The sequence below is a fragment of the Prosopis cineraria genome, unplaced genomic scaffold (assembly GCF_029017545.1).
Source record: "Prosopis cineraria cultivar Desert tree isolate PC_DT_omini unplaced genomic scaffold, ASM2901754v1 PC4, whole genome shotgun sequence".
Classification (NCBI taxonomy): Eukaryota; Viridiplantae; Streptophyta; class Magnoliopsida; order Fabales; family Fabaceae; genus Prosopis; species Prosopis cineraria.
In genome coordinates this window covers 5969044-5983813 of record NW_026555335.1, presented here as the reverse complement: position 1 = coordinate 5983813, position 14770 = coordinate 5969044, and the positions used below count along the sequence as shown (strand labels likewise).

The 14770-nt window shown below is 35.3% G+C and overlaps 2 protein-coding genes across 9 annotated transcripts; one reads left to right on the top strand and one right to left on the bottom strand.

The window, feature by feature from the left end:
- Positions 1 to 348: 348 nt before the first annotated feature.
- On the top strand, positions 349 to 6956 carry LOC129309845 (protein LAZ1 homolog 2). 7 transcript variants are annotated; one of them, XM_054951587.1, is made up of 10 exons: positions 349 to 560; positions 1297 to 1414; positions 2046 to 2262; positions 2925 to 2981; positions 3685 to 3793; positions 4258 to 4442; positions 4520 to 4608; positions 4798 to 5065; positions 6251 to 6481; positions 6598 to 6956. In XM_054951587.1, the coding sequence occupies exons 3-10, from the start codon at positions 2113 to 2115 to the stop codon at positions 6712 to 6714; spliced, it is 1206 nt and encodes a 401-aa protein (XP_054807562.1). In that variant the 5' UTR covers positions 349 to 560; positions 1297 to 1414; positions 2046 to 2112; the 3' UTR covers positions 6715 to 6956. The 7 variants fall into 7 exon arrangements, with proteins under 7 accessions (XP_054807562.1, XP_054807561.1, XP_054807563.1 ...); XM_054951586.1 differs by having other exon boundaries at positions 1297 to 1539; XM_054951588.1 differs by lacking the exon at positions 1297 to 1414.
- A 256-nt stretch (positions 6957 to 7212) lies between these two features.
- On the bottom strand, positions 7213 to 14088 carry LOC129309839 (uncharacterized). Of its 2 annotated transcripts, none has more exons than XM_054951576.1 (13): positions 13449 to 14088; positions 12642 to 12791; positions 12325 to 12537; positions 12146 to 12235; positions 11941 to 12057; positions 11577 to 11846; positions 11017 to 11173; positions 9952 to 10029; positions 9557 to 9657; positions 8994 to 9164; positions 8345 to 8419; positions 8124 to 8246; positions 7213 to 7852 (listed from the first exon to the last, which is right to left on the bottom strand). In XM_054951576.1, exons 1-13 carry the CDS (start codon positions 13836 to 13838, stop codon positions 7508 to 7510), a joined length of 2280 nt encoding a protein of 759 aa, XP_054807551.1. In that variant the 5' UTR covers positions 13839 to 14088; the 3' UTR covers positions 7213 to 7507. The 2 variants fall into 2 exon arrangements, with proteins under 2 accessions (XP_054807551.1, XP_054807552.1); XM_054951577.1 differs by having other exon boundaries at positions 12642 to 12778; positions 13449 to 13585.
- Positions 14089 to 14770: the final 682 nt, after the last annotated feature.

Below are 14770 nucleotides of genomic sequence, written 5' to 3'. Positions count from 1 at the left end.
TTGTGTCACTTGTACATTTTATAAAATTTATCGATCAATCAGATACGCATAGATATTGTGTTGAAAATTTATGAATATCGTGTTATATATTTATAGATATTGCATTGTACGTGATTTCAGTTTTCAAATCATACAAAGATAAACTTGTACTTTTACTTTTAAGAAAAATTGCAACAAAAATCCTTAGGCTTATAGTGTAATATTAAAATGTATTGGGTCTGTAATGTAATTTTTTATTCTTTTGAGGCCTGTAGTGCAATTCTCCAAAATAAAATTCTGGGACCACCCATGTCTAAATATTCTTATAAACGACAAATTTAGCGCGAAAAAAAAGGACGAAGGGAGCCATGGCGATTTGCCATCCCGCCATACGTGTTAATTTCAGGATTGAGAAGCAGAGCTGCTGCGAACGTGTCAACCCACAACGCCAAGTCCCAAAGATCCCTTTCATTTTCCATTTTCTGAGTCATCATTCTCATGGATAACATGGTAAACCGTTTTCGAGTTTTAAAGAGCACAGAACTTGGCCCCACGGGTTTTCAGCGATGTTTTCGTCACAGGTCAGTAATATCTGTTCCTTCTTTCTTGCCCATCAATTTGTTTACGTGATCGCACCACTCAAATTGAATTGGAGTAGAATTGCGCTTGTTGATAAATATCTACTTGTTTCACTTGAATTATTGATTCTGTGATCGTTTCTCTTGGATTCATTTTCTTATCCATTGAGCACTAACGATGGTGGAGCAAGGTGATGGTGACCTGTTACGATTTATTAGCTCAAGGGTCGACCGTAAAGGGAGAGAAAAGGCTTAGAACACCGGAGTCAGTAGCCTTAACATTTTCGAACCCGGAAGAGGCAAATGCCAATTGAAGAATGACGAATGTGTTTGGAACGCTAATAAATTGGGGATCCGCTTGATATCAATTCTAATTTTTCAATTTGACTTGATTGTTTGGAATGTTTTTGAAAGTGAAGTCCAATTCATTTTTTTAGTGAATCTCACTGAGCTTTTCAAATCCCACGAAAACTGATAGGAATAGGATTTGACGTCAAGAATTCATTTGGTGACAAAATAATTTGTCATCCTGTTATTGATGTTTGATGCATCATAAGAAGCAGGTATTGTCGTTAATAACCCAATAGAATTTTTTCGTTTTAAAATGTATTCCAAATACAGAAGTTAATTAAGTAAAATAATTCAATTGAACTAATTAGTAATATTTTCAACTGAGTTCTTGATCACTTTTATAATAGAAAGCCTTATCTTGGATCTTGATCACTTTTAACTACCTCAGGCAAGCCAATTGGAGTTGAGTTGAAGGCAACAAACATTGTCATTGAAGTTTCTGCGCGAGCCACTGATTCTAAACATTGTCATTGAAGTTGCTGCACGAGCCACTGATTCTGATATAGGTGCCGGCATTGCAGATCCTTGTAGTTTCCATTGAAGTAAAGCTTCCCAATCAACAGGAAAGAAACTTATACTCCGGCCGTCTGAAAACTATTTTTTAAATAAAAAAGGAGACAGCGTGAAGAGTGTATGAAAAATTGGCTTAATTTATATTAGTGTAGAATTTCCCTTTAAGCAGTTTATTTTGGTTTCTCCATATATTTTCTAATCAAGATTGGATGTGACCGAGTGAAGACACATAACTGCACTAGGTACATAAGATCTTCTAGATAATGGATAATTGCTACTAATGATCTGCATAACGTACACATGGGTTTTGAAAAAAGTGAGACTCAGAAGGTGTTTTATTTTTCAGAAGGAAATTAAGCTCATGCTTTTTGTTTTTTTGGCTTTTTGCCTTTTTGGGCCACTGAAATTAAACTCCTGCTTGGTCGTGTTGAATTATTTCTAAATCCTAGTAAACATGAACGATAGAGCTATTAGTATATGAGAAGTCCAAACAGGTAGTATTTCATTGGTTGGCAATGAGTTATCCGCCTACACTCAGGCTAAATTTCTTTTATACACAAGCTACAAAAAAAAAAAAAGGGAAAAATGAAGAATGTGACGCTGTTTATTTTCCTTTAAATTTAGGTGGACGTTCTGCTGCCAGATGAGCTTCCGAATTCCTGCATATCTAGGAGTCCAGCATGCTTGAGGAATGGCATCTAATTATTTATCAAGCTTAGAAGTAATCTATAAAAATTTTCACCAATCAGCAGTGATCATTGCGGGATGCTTTGTGTTTATAGCTTTAACACTCTCCCTTTTTCTCATCCTGCAACATCTCAGATCATATACAAATCCCGCGGTGAGTTATTTTCCTTATGGTAATCTAAAATGTCAGGTATATATATTTTTAAATTCTCATTTTTCAATTTGTTCCCCTATGACATGTCATAAGCCATGCGTAACTTTTATAGTTCTTGGTCCTTGAGGTTGTCTTCAATAATATTCATGTTTGGAAATAGTATCTACATACAGTTAAGACTTTTCCAAAATCATAATATGCAATCTATTGATTGTCACAGCTGTTCCCAGAAAGGAAAAGAAGATACTAGATGTTATCACATATTTCATGCAGCATTGCAGCTTGAGTAGGATCTTTAGGAGTTATGGAGAAATTCTTAACTGCAAATATAGCATCAACACTGATTTAATTCATTGGATATTTATTGTCAAAAGTCTGAACCTGAGGTCCCATAAATAATTGAATGATTGAATTAAGCATGTTGTTCTTTCATTAAGGAATTTTTAATGGTTTTTACATATGCTAGAGTTTCTATGAACTCGAAGATTGCCAGTCATAATTGGCAAGGGATTTACTAGCTAGTAACTTGTTATCATGTGAATGAAGTTTTAAAGCAAGTCTGAGTTGAGACATTTTTAATCCTCTATGATTGGCCACAAAATCCAAAATAAAATTCTTCATAGTATGTATGATCTCCTAATCCACAATTAATTTGTATTCAGGAACAGAAGTGGCTTGTTGCTGTCATTTTTATGGTTCCAGTCTATGCTACTGAGTCTGTAAGTTTCTATGGCTCTAAAAATTGTATTCTTGATTTCATTTTGGCTTTGTGGACCAGTGACCGGAAGGAATTACTAAATACTGATTTGAAGTTTTAAGGTTGTATCAAGATGCACGCATTTGTTAATAGGTTTATATTTGAGCTGTTCCCAAGCTTTCGTTAGAGGAAACGTGAACATTATAGGTTGGTTAATTAATCTCATACAATCCCCTACCTGTGTTGGTAGATTAGTTACTAAATTTGGGGTATGAAACATTAGGAAGGATGAGTTGAAATACGCCTCTAATAACATTTGATTGAAATCATGAAATATAGTTGAAGGCTATACATTGAAGTTTGAATGCAGATTCTTTTGGTCCAACCATCGAGGTGCAACCTGAGGTTAAACAATTTTGAATTTTTACCTGAATGAGGGATGCGGGGGGATTAACTATGGACAACCACATATGTTACAGAACTTAAAGTTTATGTCCACCTTCTCTGATTCTGTTGTAATTAGACAATATGGTAAATTTCTATAGTTCATTTTCTCTTCAACTTCTACATCAAATTCATGCCTTTCTCTATTATAAGTTATTTCTCCTTCGAGAAAATAAAGGAAAAGGAAAAAAATGTAAGTCATCTGATGTCTCTAATAAATCTTTACATCTGATCTAAGTGACATCCATAACAAAGCTTCACTTCTGTCTCTTGTCCTTCAGATCATATCTCTGTGGAATCCAAGATTATCACTTGCATGTGACATTCTGAGAAACTGCTATGAAGCATTTGCCCTGTACTCTTTTGGAAGATATCTCATTGCTTGCCTTGGTAAGTTACTCACTGTTCAAGTATTGAGAACATTATTACGTGTTCTGATGTCTTGCAAATCTAGGTCTCCTTCTCAGTTTAAATTAGTGTGTCATGTTTCTGAAAATTTTTAGTATATTCAGGCAATCTAGAATTCTTTGACTGGCTGAGAAATCCATGAAATTAAAATGAATAATGCTTATGTTATACGCTTATGCAATCTGTTCTAAGTATATGTATGGATTTTTTTAATGAAAATAATATACTATTTGGGCTACTTAGTCAAAACTAAAATAGGTAATGTGGGCTGTGAATTTATAGATTGAGAAACGTTTCTGCTTTGCAAGTGGCAGATTATATACCTAAATCCTTACTTCAGTGCTACCCACACTTTTTATTGTTCGTAAGCATAACAGATAGGTTGGCATGACTTCACAATCATATGCTTTAAATTTTTAAATCCTTTGAAACAAAAAATTTGCTAGGGGGTGAAAGAAGTGTTGTAGAACTACTTGAAAGTGAATCAGGAACAAGCCTCAGAAAATCATTGTTGGAAGGATCAGATAAAAATCCCAATGTATGGCAAAGATCATTCTACAACTTTTTTTGGCATCCTTCTGCTATTGGAAGAGATCTTCTCTCAATAGAAAAATTTGGTCTTGTACAATATGTAAGTCACTGTAAGTCTTTTTCTATGGGTGGGACATTTTAAATTTGTAATTCTAAAGGGACCCTGATATTGTGCAGATGATCCTGAAGACTGTGTGTGCATTCTTAGCATTTTTGTTGGAACTCTTTGGGGTTTATGGTGATGGAGAGTTCAATTGGCACTGTGGGTATGTTTCTCATACAAAATGAGAATTCAAGACCTGTTTTACTGCTGTACTGTATCACATAATTATTTGTTGTATCTTTCATATATTTCAAATATAGACTTCTCTTCTCTGTTAATACACGGTGATAAAGCCTAGTCAATGTATCTTCCTTTTCATGAAATATTAATAATGGCGTTGCATCTTTTACAGGTATCCATATATGGCAGTTGTATTGAACTTCAGCCAGATGTGGGCATTATATTGCCTTGTGCAGTTTTATAATGTTACCCACGAACAACTTGAACCCATAAAGCCACTTTCAAAATTCATTAGCTTTAAGGCTATTGTGTTTGCTACTTGGTGGCAAGGTGTAGGCATTGCTCTATTGTGTGCTTTTGGAGTACTCCCGAAGGAGGGGAAAGTACAAAATGGCTTGCAGGATTTCTTAATTTGTATAGAGGTTGGTTCACTCCTTATGGTATGGTCTTGACTTCGAGCTCATATTTTTTTTTTTTAGCAACTTTGATTCTCTAAAATAAATAGAAAACTTTTAGCGTACTTTCATAGGTATTTGTGTAAAATGCCCAAGTGAGAAAAGAAAGTTCAAATGCTTCCGGGAGAAATTAAAAAGAATGAAGGCTTCAGGTTGCAGCTTACTAGTTTAAGCTCACTCATCAAGAATTTCTTGTGAAAAGTATTGATAGTGGATTGTGAATTGCCAATTGTTAATTAGGAGTTAAAAATAAATATTAATTATTCAAGAGAAAATTTTCAATTACATTTTTTTTGTGAATGATATAGTTGTTATTGTGGAGACAAGAATAGATATTAACTGCAAAATTTGAGTTATGTAAGAGAACCTTGGAGTTGAAGGGTTTTCGCCTAAATAGGAGTAATACAAAATATTTGTATTGTAATTCTGAAAAACAAATCAGACACTATGGAAGTTATTAGTCAACACGATGAAGAAATTGATGGGGATGTTGTCAATAGAATATAAGTTGGGTGGTTTAAATGGATAAAAGTTAAAGGAGTTATTTGTAATCGAAAGGCACCTAATAAACTTAAAGGAAAGTTTTACTAAACTACGATAAAACTAGCTATGTTATATGATAGTGAATATTTGGTTTCAAAGGAACAACAAAAATATAAAGTTGAAGTAGTAGAGATGAGAATGTTAAAAAGGATATGTGGACATATGCGAAAAGATAAAATTCAAAATGAGCATATACAAGAAAAAGCGAGCGTGGTATCTATTGAAGGAAAATGGTAGAAAATCATTTAAGATTGTTTGGATATATACAAAGAAGGCCATAAAAGGCATCGGTGTGGAGAGTGGAACAAACAATCTTCAGCCTTGTAAAGAGGTGCGGAGGGAGAATAAAGAAAGCACTTATGGAAGTTGATTGATAATAAAGCATAATAGTGTCATGCAATCCCTGCAGTTGGTCCTACTTAGAGGGGTGAAGTTTGTTGTTGTTGCTGCTGCTGCAGCAGCATCTCTGTACTGCACGACCAGCAGCCTTACTAATTGTCCCTCTCTTTTTTGAAAAATTGCAGGCTGCTTTGCTAATAAGTATGAAATGAGCCTCGCTTATGAATATAGATGGATGGATGGATGGATTGATTTAGACTGTTTGATTTATATTCCGTATTGATGCAGATGGCTATTGCAGCTGTTGCCCATATGTGTGTATTTTCCTCAAAACCATACCATTTTCTCCCTGCTTCTGCATACGGGAAAGTCACCGAAGAAACAATAAAAGGGTCCCTGAAGTTAAATGAAAACGAGGAAAAACCAGCTGTGTTCGAAGAGACGGAGACTCGAGTTGAGGTTCCAGGAACAAGCATCAAAGAAAGTGTCCAGGATATTGTTGTTGGAGGCGGCCAACGGGTAAGTTCTTTTCATAATAATTGGCACCGAAATAAGTTTGTATAATCACTACGTGCCATTTATTTTGCCTATAGGAGAGGTTATGATATCAATATCAATATTTTCTTTTAAAAAAGGTTGTCAAGGATGTGATGTTGACAATTAGCCAAGCCATAGGACCTATGGAACAAGGGGTTATGAGAATTCAGCAAACGTTCCACCGCAAATCAGAGGCTTCACAGGAGGAAGAATGAGTTGCAGAAGTTGGGAAAGAGGTCACAGGAAATCTTACTGGCGATGAGAATAAAATTGATGTTTAACCTGTAAGATGCTATCAACTGAATATCTTTATGGACTAATGCTACAGCTGATTACTATTGCCATGTTGATTGTAACCTGAGGAATTTGGGATGATTATGGTGGAGTTTTCTTTTTACTAAATTAATCTTGCATTGCACTGTCACTGAGTGAAAATGATAAATCAAGCATTGTGGAATCGATCTTCCAACGTTTGATTTTCTATTTACCACCTGCAATCAAATGCTCTCCTTCAACCATACGCTTCAACGAGAGACGCTTTAAATTGCAAATCTCCAATTATGAATGGTCCATTTCTTAGGAGGCTGCAGTGAGAACAAGAGGTGGGGCGCGAAGGGCGCCAAAGAAGGGTGTCAAGAAAAAATGATTACAACGTATTTTGTGAATATACATTTCTCTTAACGCTGAAATTTTTTAGCTTTAAAAATATAATGTAACATAACAAAAAATATTACAATAACATTATTATTTTCACGCCATGTTGGCCAAAACTGGGGCGGGACAAATACAGTAGACTCGAACAAAACAAACGGTTCAAAGCATAGTTCGAACAAAACCAGGGCCCCAAAGACAAACCTTTTCCTGGCCTTCCAAAAAGATGACCCTTTAACAAGCATATGACTTGCACATATACATAAATATTCTTTTTTCCTTTTGGTAAAAAGGGTATAAAGATTGCAATATACAACAGCCACATACAATTAGCTACCAGAGATTTCAGATCAGCCATCATTCGTGTCCATGACAGCATAATTCTGAACAACAGCTGAGGCAGCCCAAGCATCCCAAGCCAATGCAAAGCTGAGTCAATGCTGTTACGCATTGGTTGTTCAGACGGGAACATACAGTGATACAGCAGGCACAACAGCATTGATCGCACAAAGTGCTACAACAATATTGGGCAGCCCTCACCAATTGTTCAGCCGCTTCAGGCAACTTCGTCTCTTCAGCTCCTGGACAAATATTTTCAACTGTTGCGCTCAGGTTGCCGAAGCCGATGCTTAACTTTGGAAGTCCGATTATTCTCTGCCCTCGGACGTCTGTTACTTTTGGAGGGTGGCCTTTTTCTGAAGCCTAATTAGCACAAAGACAATTAAATAATGTAAATTGTACCTATTAATGCAGAAGTAGTTATATATATTTAAACTGGTTTGGAAGTGTTTAAAAGACACAAAAAAAAAAAAACGTAATTCAAAAATCAATTTCAATTAGACATGAAAGTTAAAGAAAGAATACAACTATTTTTGCCTACCCGAATGTCGAGTTTACTTTGTTAAATAACTTATAAGCTTTTGATAAAATACCTATACTTTGTTAAATAACTTATAAGCTTTTGATAAAATACCTCTTTGGCTCCATCTGATCGATTCACTTTCTTAAGCAACTCATCATTCTCAACTAGTACCATACGAGTATACTCGGACATGAAGCCGCTCTCTTGGCTTAGCTTTGCAACCTGCCGACGAATCTGATAGGCAAAAGAAAACAGTTTTAAGGATCAGAATTCACTAAGTATCGCATGGGTTCCCTATGCGTATGCACTGAAGTAAATAGAGAGTAACAAACCTTATATTGTATCTGTTTACTTTGTGAAGCCCACGCTTCAGCAGTGAGATGCTCAATTTGTTGCTTTGCAAAAACCTATTTGAGGAAAAAGAACTCATCATAATGAAAATACATGTAGAAAGTGATAAGATTTGCGACATTTGCATGAACATTTGTAAAAGTGAAGCTTATTTTTTCTTTCATATTATAAACTATAAACTGTTATTAGGTTTTATTTATATATGAAAAATAAATGTTAGAAATATTCATCCTAGGCTCACTTTTGTTGAGACTTTGATGCAATTCTTATCAAACTTATCATTAAGGAGGGGTATTTCAAAGGAGTCAACTACTTAAATGTAGATATTTATTTCATTCAAAGATAAAATTAAAAAGATATATAAAATGATTGAGAAGATTAAGGTTTTAATTAACAGGCTTTTGGAACCACAAAGTATTTAACATCGCCTTATATTATGGACCGGATGGAGTGTTGGGTTTTTTTTTTTACTAGTCATATGTCTGTTTGCAAAAATATAAATGAACAAAAGCAATGTTACATTAAACATTAATTGGGTTAAATGAATATAATAACAGTGGAAGAAAATTAGATAAGGGGGATATAGTCTACAAAAATAAAGAACAGCACGTGAATAATGCAGAATCTCACCCTTTGTATAGGTATGTCCTTTGCATGCTGCGTCTCCAAATTCATTGTAAAACGACTGAAGTCAGCCAAGACACCTTCAACTATTAATTTTTCAGGAAAAGTCCCCTTATATCTTCCAGATAACATCAATGGACCCTCTGATGAAAGATCTGGAATTTGGGATGGGTACACCTATCATATAATGTAATTAGAGAGAACCACAATCTTAAGTTAAGTCGGGATAAAGAAGTCATAAAACATAGCTAATATGTAACAAAACAGATTTTCAGTCATAATTAACTGGACATGTGGGTTCCATCATGTCATCATGCAAGAGTGTCTTCAATTTCTCTTATTGCTTAAAACAAGACATAAAAATGGAAATACCACAAAAAAGTCGACACAAATCGTCTTAGGAATTATAGCAAGCATATTTGATGTCATCAGAATCACAGACAGGATTTGTTAAAGATCACTAAATCACTAAGACAGTTGGGGACTTTTGAGATTGGGAAGAGAATAAGGATTCTGAAAAAATAAGTATGCCGACAACGCTTGAAAAACTGTACCATTGAATGTCTTACCTCAACTTCATCAAGCCCATTAAGCATGTCAATAGTGATATTGGCCAGAATGAGAGATGAAACTTTATCAAATAATTTAAGCATTCGGGGCACGATCAAATCTGTCCATTTCAAAAAGAAGATTTTTCAGTCAGTTTGTTGTACTAAAAACATGGTGAAATCAATCTTGTATAAATTAACTAAATTCACTATTTTGTATATAAATTGATAGAATTTTGCATATTTGTGACTTCCAGGCAATTACATGTATATTTTAACTGTTATATTTCTTTAGAGGCGTGATCTTCTCATCCTACCTGTTCTTTTTGACCCGTTGGTCAATCTTAAGTAAGATCTGGGTCTTTAAAACCTTGTTTCCAATATATCTTATGAAGTTGAGGAAATGTATCATTTACCTACATCCAATGCAGCATCATATTGGCCCCTGCCAATCATAGCAAGCCTACTCAAGAAATAATGATTGCAGAACGAACCTGGGATATTTAAATGAAAGAATGGTAAACTCTAAACATCAAACACAACTCAACAAAAAATTTCAAGAGAAAGATATTGGAAAATAATTTTATAATGTAAAAATTTATTGAAGGCTTCTCAAGCATAGCATATAAGCAATGTTCTTAGAACCGGACCGGATATTGAACCAGAAAGGTTAGCAGTTTATAGTTCACATGGTTTAATCAGGTTGAATCAATGGTCAAACCGGTGACGTAATAATTAAATGAAAAAACTATACTCCTTCGTTAAAAAATGTAAGGCATTTTTAACTGAATTTCGCACCCCAATAAAGTAGTTACCTACTTTTAAACTGACCCTATCTTTTCATATTTACCCCTCTTAAATACCCTATAATAAATATAAATTCAATATTAATAGGGTTACTTTTGGTAAAAAGGTAATTATTACATCTCGAAAGACTAAAAATGTCTTACATTTTTTAACAGAGGGAGTATATGTATATAATAATCTAAATGTAAGAAATAAATATGAAATTACTATTTAACTTAAAAAAATCAAATATTTTAAGTTTATTATGACTTAACAAGTCGCATGAGACAACATAACATCAAATGATTAAAAAAATTGATCATTTCTTGAAAAAAAATTCAACAAAAAATAAAAAAAAGTTTTTTTGAATAGCTTAAAAAAATCAAAATATTTTAAGTTTATCATGACTTAACAAGTCATATGATACAACATAACATCAAATGATTAAAAAAATTAGTCATTTCCTAAAAAAAAAAGTTTTTTTGAACAATCCAATTTTTGAAAACCATATCTGGTTCTCGACTTAATTTTGGTTCCCAGTCCAAAATGGCCTAACCCAACTTAATTTTCAAAATAGTTTTTATATATTGACTGAATCAGAATTCGGACCAGTCGGCGGTCCAATCGTCAAGTCTAGTCTAGTTTTAAAATCACTGATATATGGTCTGAAGAGCAAGAAATATTGGAAACCATACCTATACCAAAGGTGTAAATCCGGGGGCATATTGACTCTTCATTGATCATATGCTTCTTCATAATATCACAAATATGTCTCTCATTCTCAACAGATCCATCTGTAACCAGGAAAATCATTGGAATTGAACTTCGAACTCCTGATAGCAGCTCTATTGCCTGAAGAGAAAAGGCAAACAAAATATAAAACTCCAGCCAAGGATCATGAACATCAATAATATCAAAGCTAGCCAGGGATCAACAAAGAGACAATGGGATTTGTGGAATTGGTTCTCTATGCATCAAGGTAAGCATATTTTGATATTTTCTTTTCAGTGCAACGCCCTCAGGAAGTCATTAACTACTGCCCAATGAACTATATATGGTCTTTTTCATAAATCTATCACACGCACAAAAAATTAGATTAACTGATAATAAATTCATCCAGAGATGATATGAAATGTAAATTGCAGTGGTTCTAGGAGATAAAAACATCCCTGGCATCTTGTGTAACTGTAAACTGTAAACAAGACATAACTTTAGATGAGGATTTCACAGAAACTGTAAAATTATTTAAATATACCTTGTTTAAGGGATGCAAAATATCTGTGGCACCTTCTGCAACAAAGTTCGTTTTAATCCATTCAATGGCCCTTCCAACTGTTTCCTCGGAAGCCAATTCCATTGATTTTGAAAACAGATAAATCTCTCCATTAAAAGCTATAATGCTAAATGAATCATCAGGATCAAGCTTAGACAAAGCGGATGATAATGCAGTCTTTATGTCATCCATTAGCTTCCCTTGCATACTTCCGCTAATATCAACAACAAATACTATATCTTTTTTGAAAACCTGAAGATTTAGTAGGACCAATAATGAGTTTAACACCTCAGAAAAATAAGAACTGTACAACATGTAGCCTACAAAGTAAAGATTTTACACCAACCTTACTGCTCTGAAGATTTCCAGGATAAAGGTACATGCAGAACATGTCACTTTGATTAAAATCATGCAGAGATGCAGATTCCAAAAGAACACCGCCATTTATATGACTTGAAGAAACCTAACAACAAGTAACATGCTGAGTATATCACCTTTTAGAAACTAAATTATAGAATAGACATGGAGCTAAAAAGGAACACGACTCTTACACAATATGAAAAACGAAAATCAATGCTTGACCATTCAAGAACTTCAGAATTATACAAGAGACTGATACTCCCAGCATAGCGCCTCACTTCCTGGACATTCAGAGAAAAGAATCATATATGATGGCCTCATGCTAAAAAAAAATAAAGGAGTCCCCACAAAACTCCAAGGAAAAAAGAACCTTCAAGGGATGACTTATTGTCTTGCATAACAGCTCACTTCCAACACCAGCATTGACGTTTATTTGTATCTTTTCTCTTTTAGGAATTCTCTTTCCCGCAGGTTTCACAAAAGCAGGAAAGGTAAATGGCACATTCAAGAAGAACTCGTCATTGCTGTATAAAAGTTTCTGGGACCAAGTAATTTTAATTGATAAATTGGAACCTCCGTCAATCTGTTACAAGCACATTCTAAGAAGACATTGTCAGAATGAATAGACATGGATGTAGAAATTAATAACGACCTATGATGTTTAAACACAGTTATGCATGTACCTACCTCTGGTATATTTAAGGTAAATATGTTGGGTTTGATGAAGCCCGCTTGTTTAGCTCCAATGGCGTATTCCTTTTCGTTGTTCTCATCCATAAGAAGTTGAGTACGATATGATTTCCTAGGACCACTGACCTCGACACCTAGAATTGAACCCTGTTAGCCAAATTATATCAGAACACAAAGTTTACAACATATTTAAAGTTATTTGGAGTTTGAGATAGTAAGGTTCATGTCTAACAGAGCAGAAAGCCTGGATGGCTTTCTTGGTGCATTTGTTTAAACCATAAATAATTACAAAATATTGATCCTCCTGGATGGAGAGCTTTCCAACGAGGAAAGAAACAATAAACTGCGAAAAAATCAAAAGGACGAAGAAAACTTGTGTTCATTTTCCACACTTCCAATTTGTCCAAAGCAATTGAACTTTAATTTCTCGATGGACAAAAACAGAAAAGAGAAAATAAATACATTCACTGGCGTACAGCGAAAGCGGAGTGTAAATCAGAGTATTATCAAAGGAAACAAAACTAGAGAACCAAGCCCCAATCACCTCCAAGAAAACCATTTGAGATAACATTTTCAACCTTAATTGACCGCCGAGTCCTCAAATAATTTTATTCAAAGTTCCTTACTATGTTGATCAAAGCCAGATAAAGAAGGAGTGAGCTTCCAATTGTAATTAACTACAAAAGCGAAAAATTCTAGTACACACCACAAAAAAAAAAAAAAAAACGAGAGGAAGAAGAACAAGACGAGACGAGAGGTGGACTTCAAAATAACCAAATATAATGCATATATAGTGAAAATCACCTGCTCGCCCATGGGAATTGCGACGCGGCAATCACAGCTCCGGCTACCCTTAACACAGTGCACCCTCCAAACGCCATTAATCGTGACAAACGCCGTATCCAAATAGCAATCCGCCCGGAGCTCAACCTCATTCATCTGAAGCGGAATCAGCGCCGGTGGGTCGCACCTGCCGTGCACGTGTGGCTGGTAACTCGGCATATCAGGGTTATCCACGATTCCCGGATCATAGATGACAGCATAAACCATCGGCGCGCAGGGAAGAAAAGCATGAAACGACTTCTCCATGGAGGTAGGGGGCTTGGGCGGCGCCACCGCCCTGTCCTTGCCGAAATATATACGCCTGGAGAGCTTGATGCCATCTTCAACGGCCGCAACGAAATCCTCGGCCATCAGAGAAAGGAAAAGAGGCGAAGCGTATCGGGACAACGAAGAGCGGAAGAAGACGATATGGATGTGAACCGTTAGAAATCAATGAAGGAGAACAATACTATGCTTTTCTTCTTTATTAATGAAAGAGGAGAGAGATTACTTGTACATGGGAATTCTCTTCCTCTGTTTCCCGTTAGGATCTGTACAAGTGAGGAGGCTCTCCTCGCCTGAGGGTGGGTGGGGCCTCCTGTGATTGGATCTGCGCGAAATTTACCGTTGGACCCCCTTGGCTTCCGTTTATTGGACATTCGGCTTTTAAAGCCACTTGACACAGCTCCTGTTATTACCGAGGGTAAACCGCTTATTGTGACGCGTGGCACGCCATGTCGGCAACTGGAGGTAGACCCCACTTTCCCTCGCCAACGAGACCCCACAGCTTCACCTTTACTCAATGCTGATTCTGCTTTTATTTGTATTTTTATTATTATTATTTTTACGATTTAACCACCACATCCACAAGGATTTTTATATGCGTTGTTTACAGCAACTGGCAAAAGAACTTTTTGCACTTTTAAACTGACTTCTTGTTGTAGTGAATCGACGCTGTGATTTTCACCTTTTATTGTTTGCTTTAAAGTTTACGAGAAAGAAAAATCCTTCAGCTTGTACGTGTTTCTGTTTCTGCCGGCTGTGATAATTTATTCTTTTTTTTTTGGGCCAGAGATAATTTATTCATTACTTAGAGAATGAGGGTATAGTGAGCAATTCGCTGAATCATTAAACGATGTTTTCATTCAACCATTTAGTTAATCTGCATTTAACGATAATGTTATCTCTTAAAGAGGTTATTCTTTTATTAAATGTACTAAACCTGATGAAGGTACTGTTAGATTGAATGTCTCAATTCACACACACACACACACACACATATATATATATATAATTAGATATAA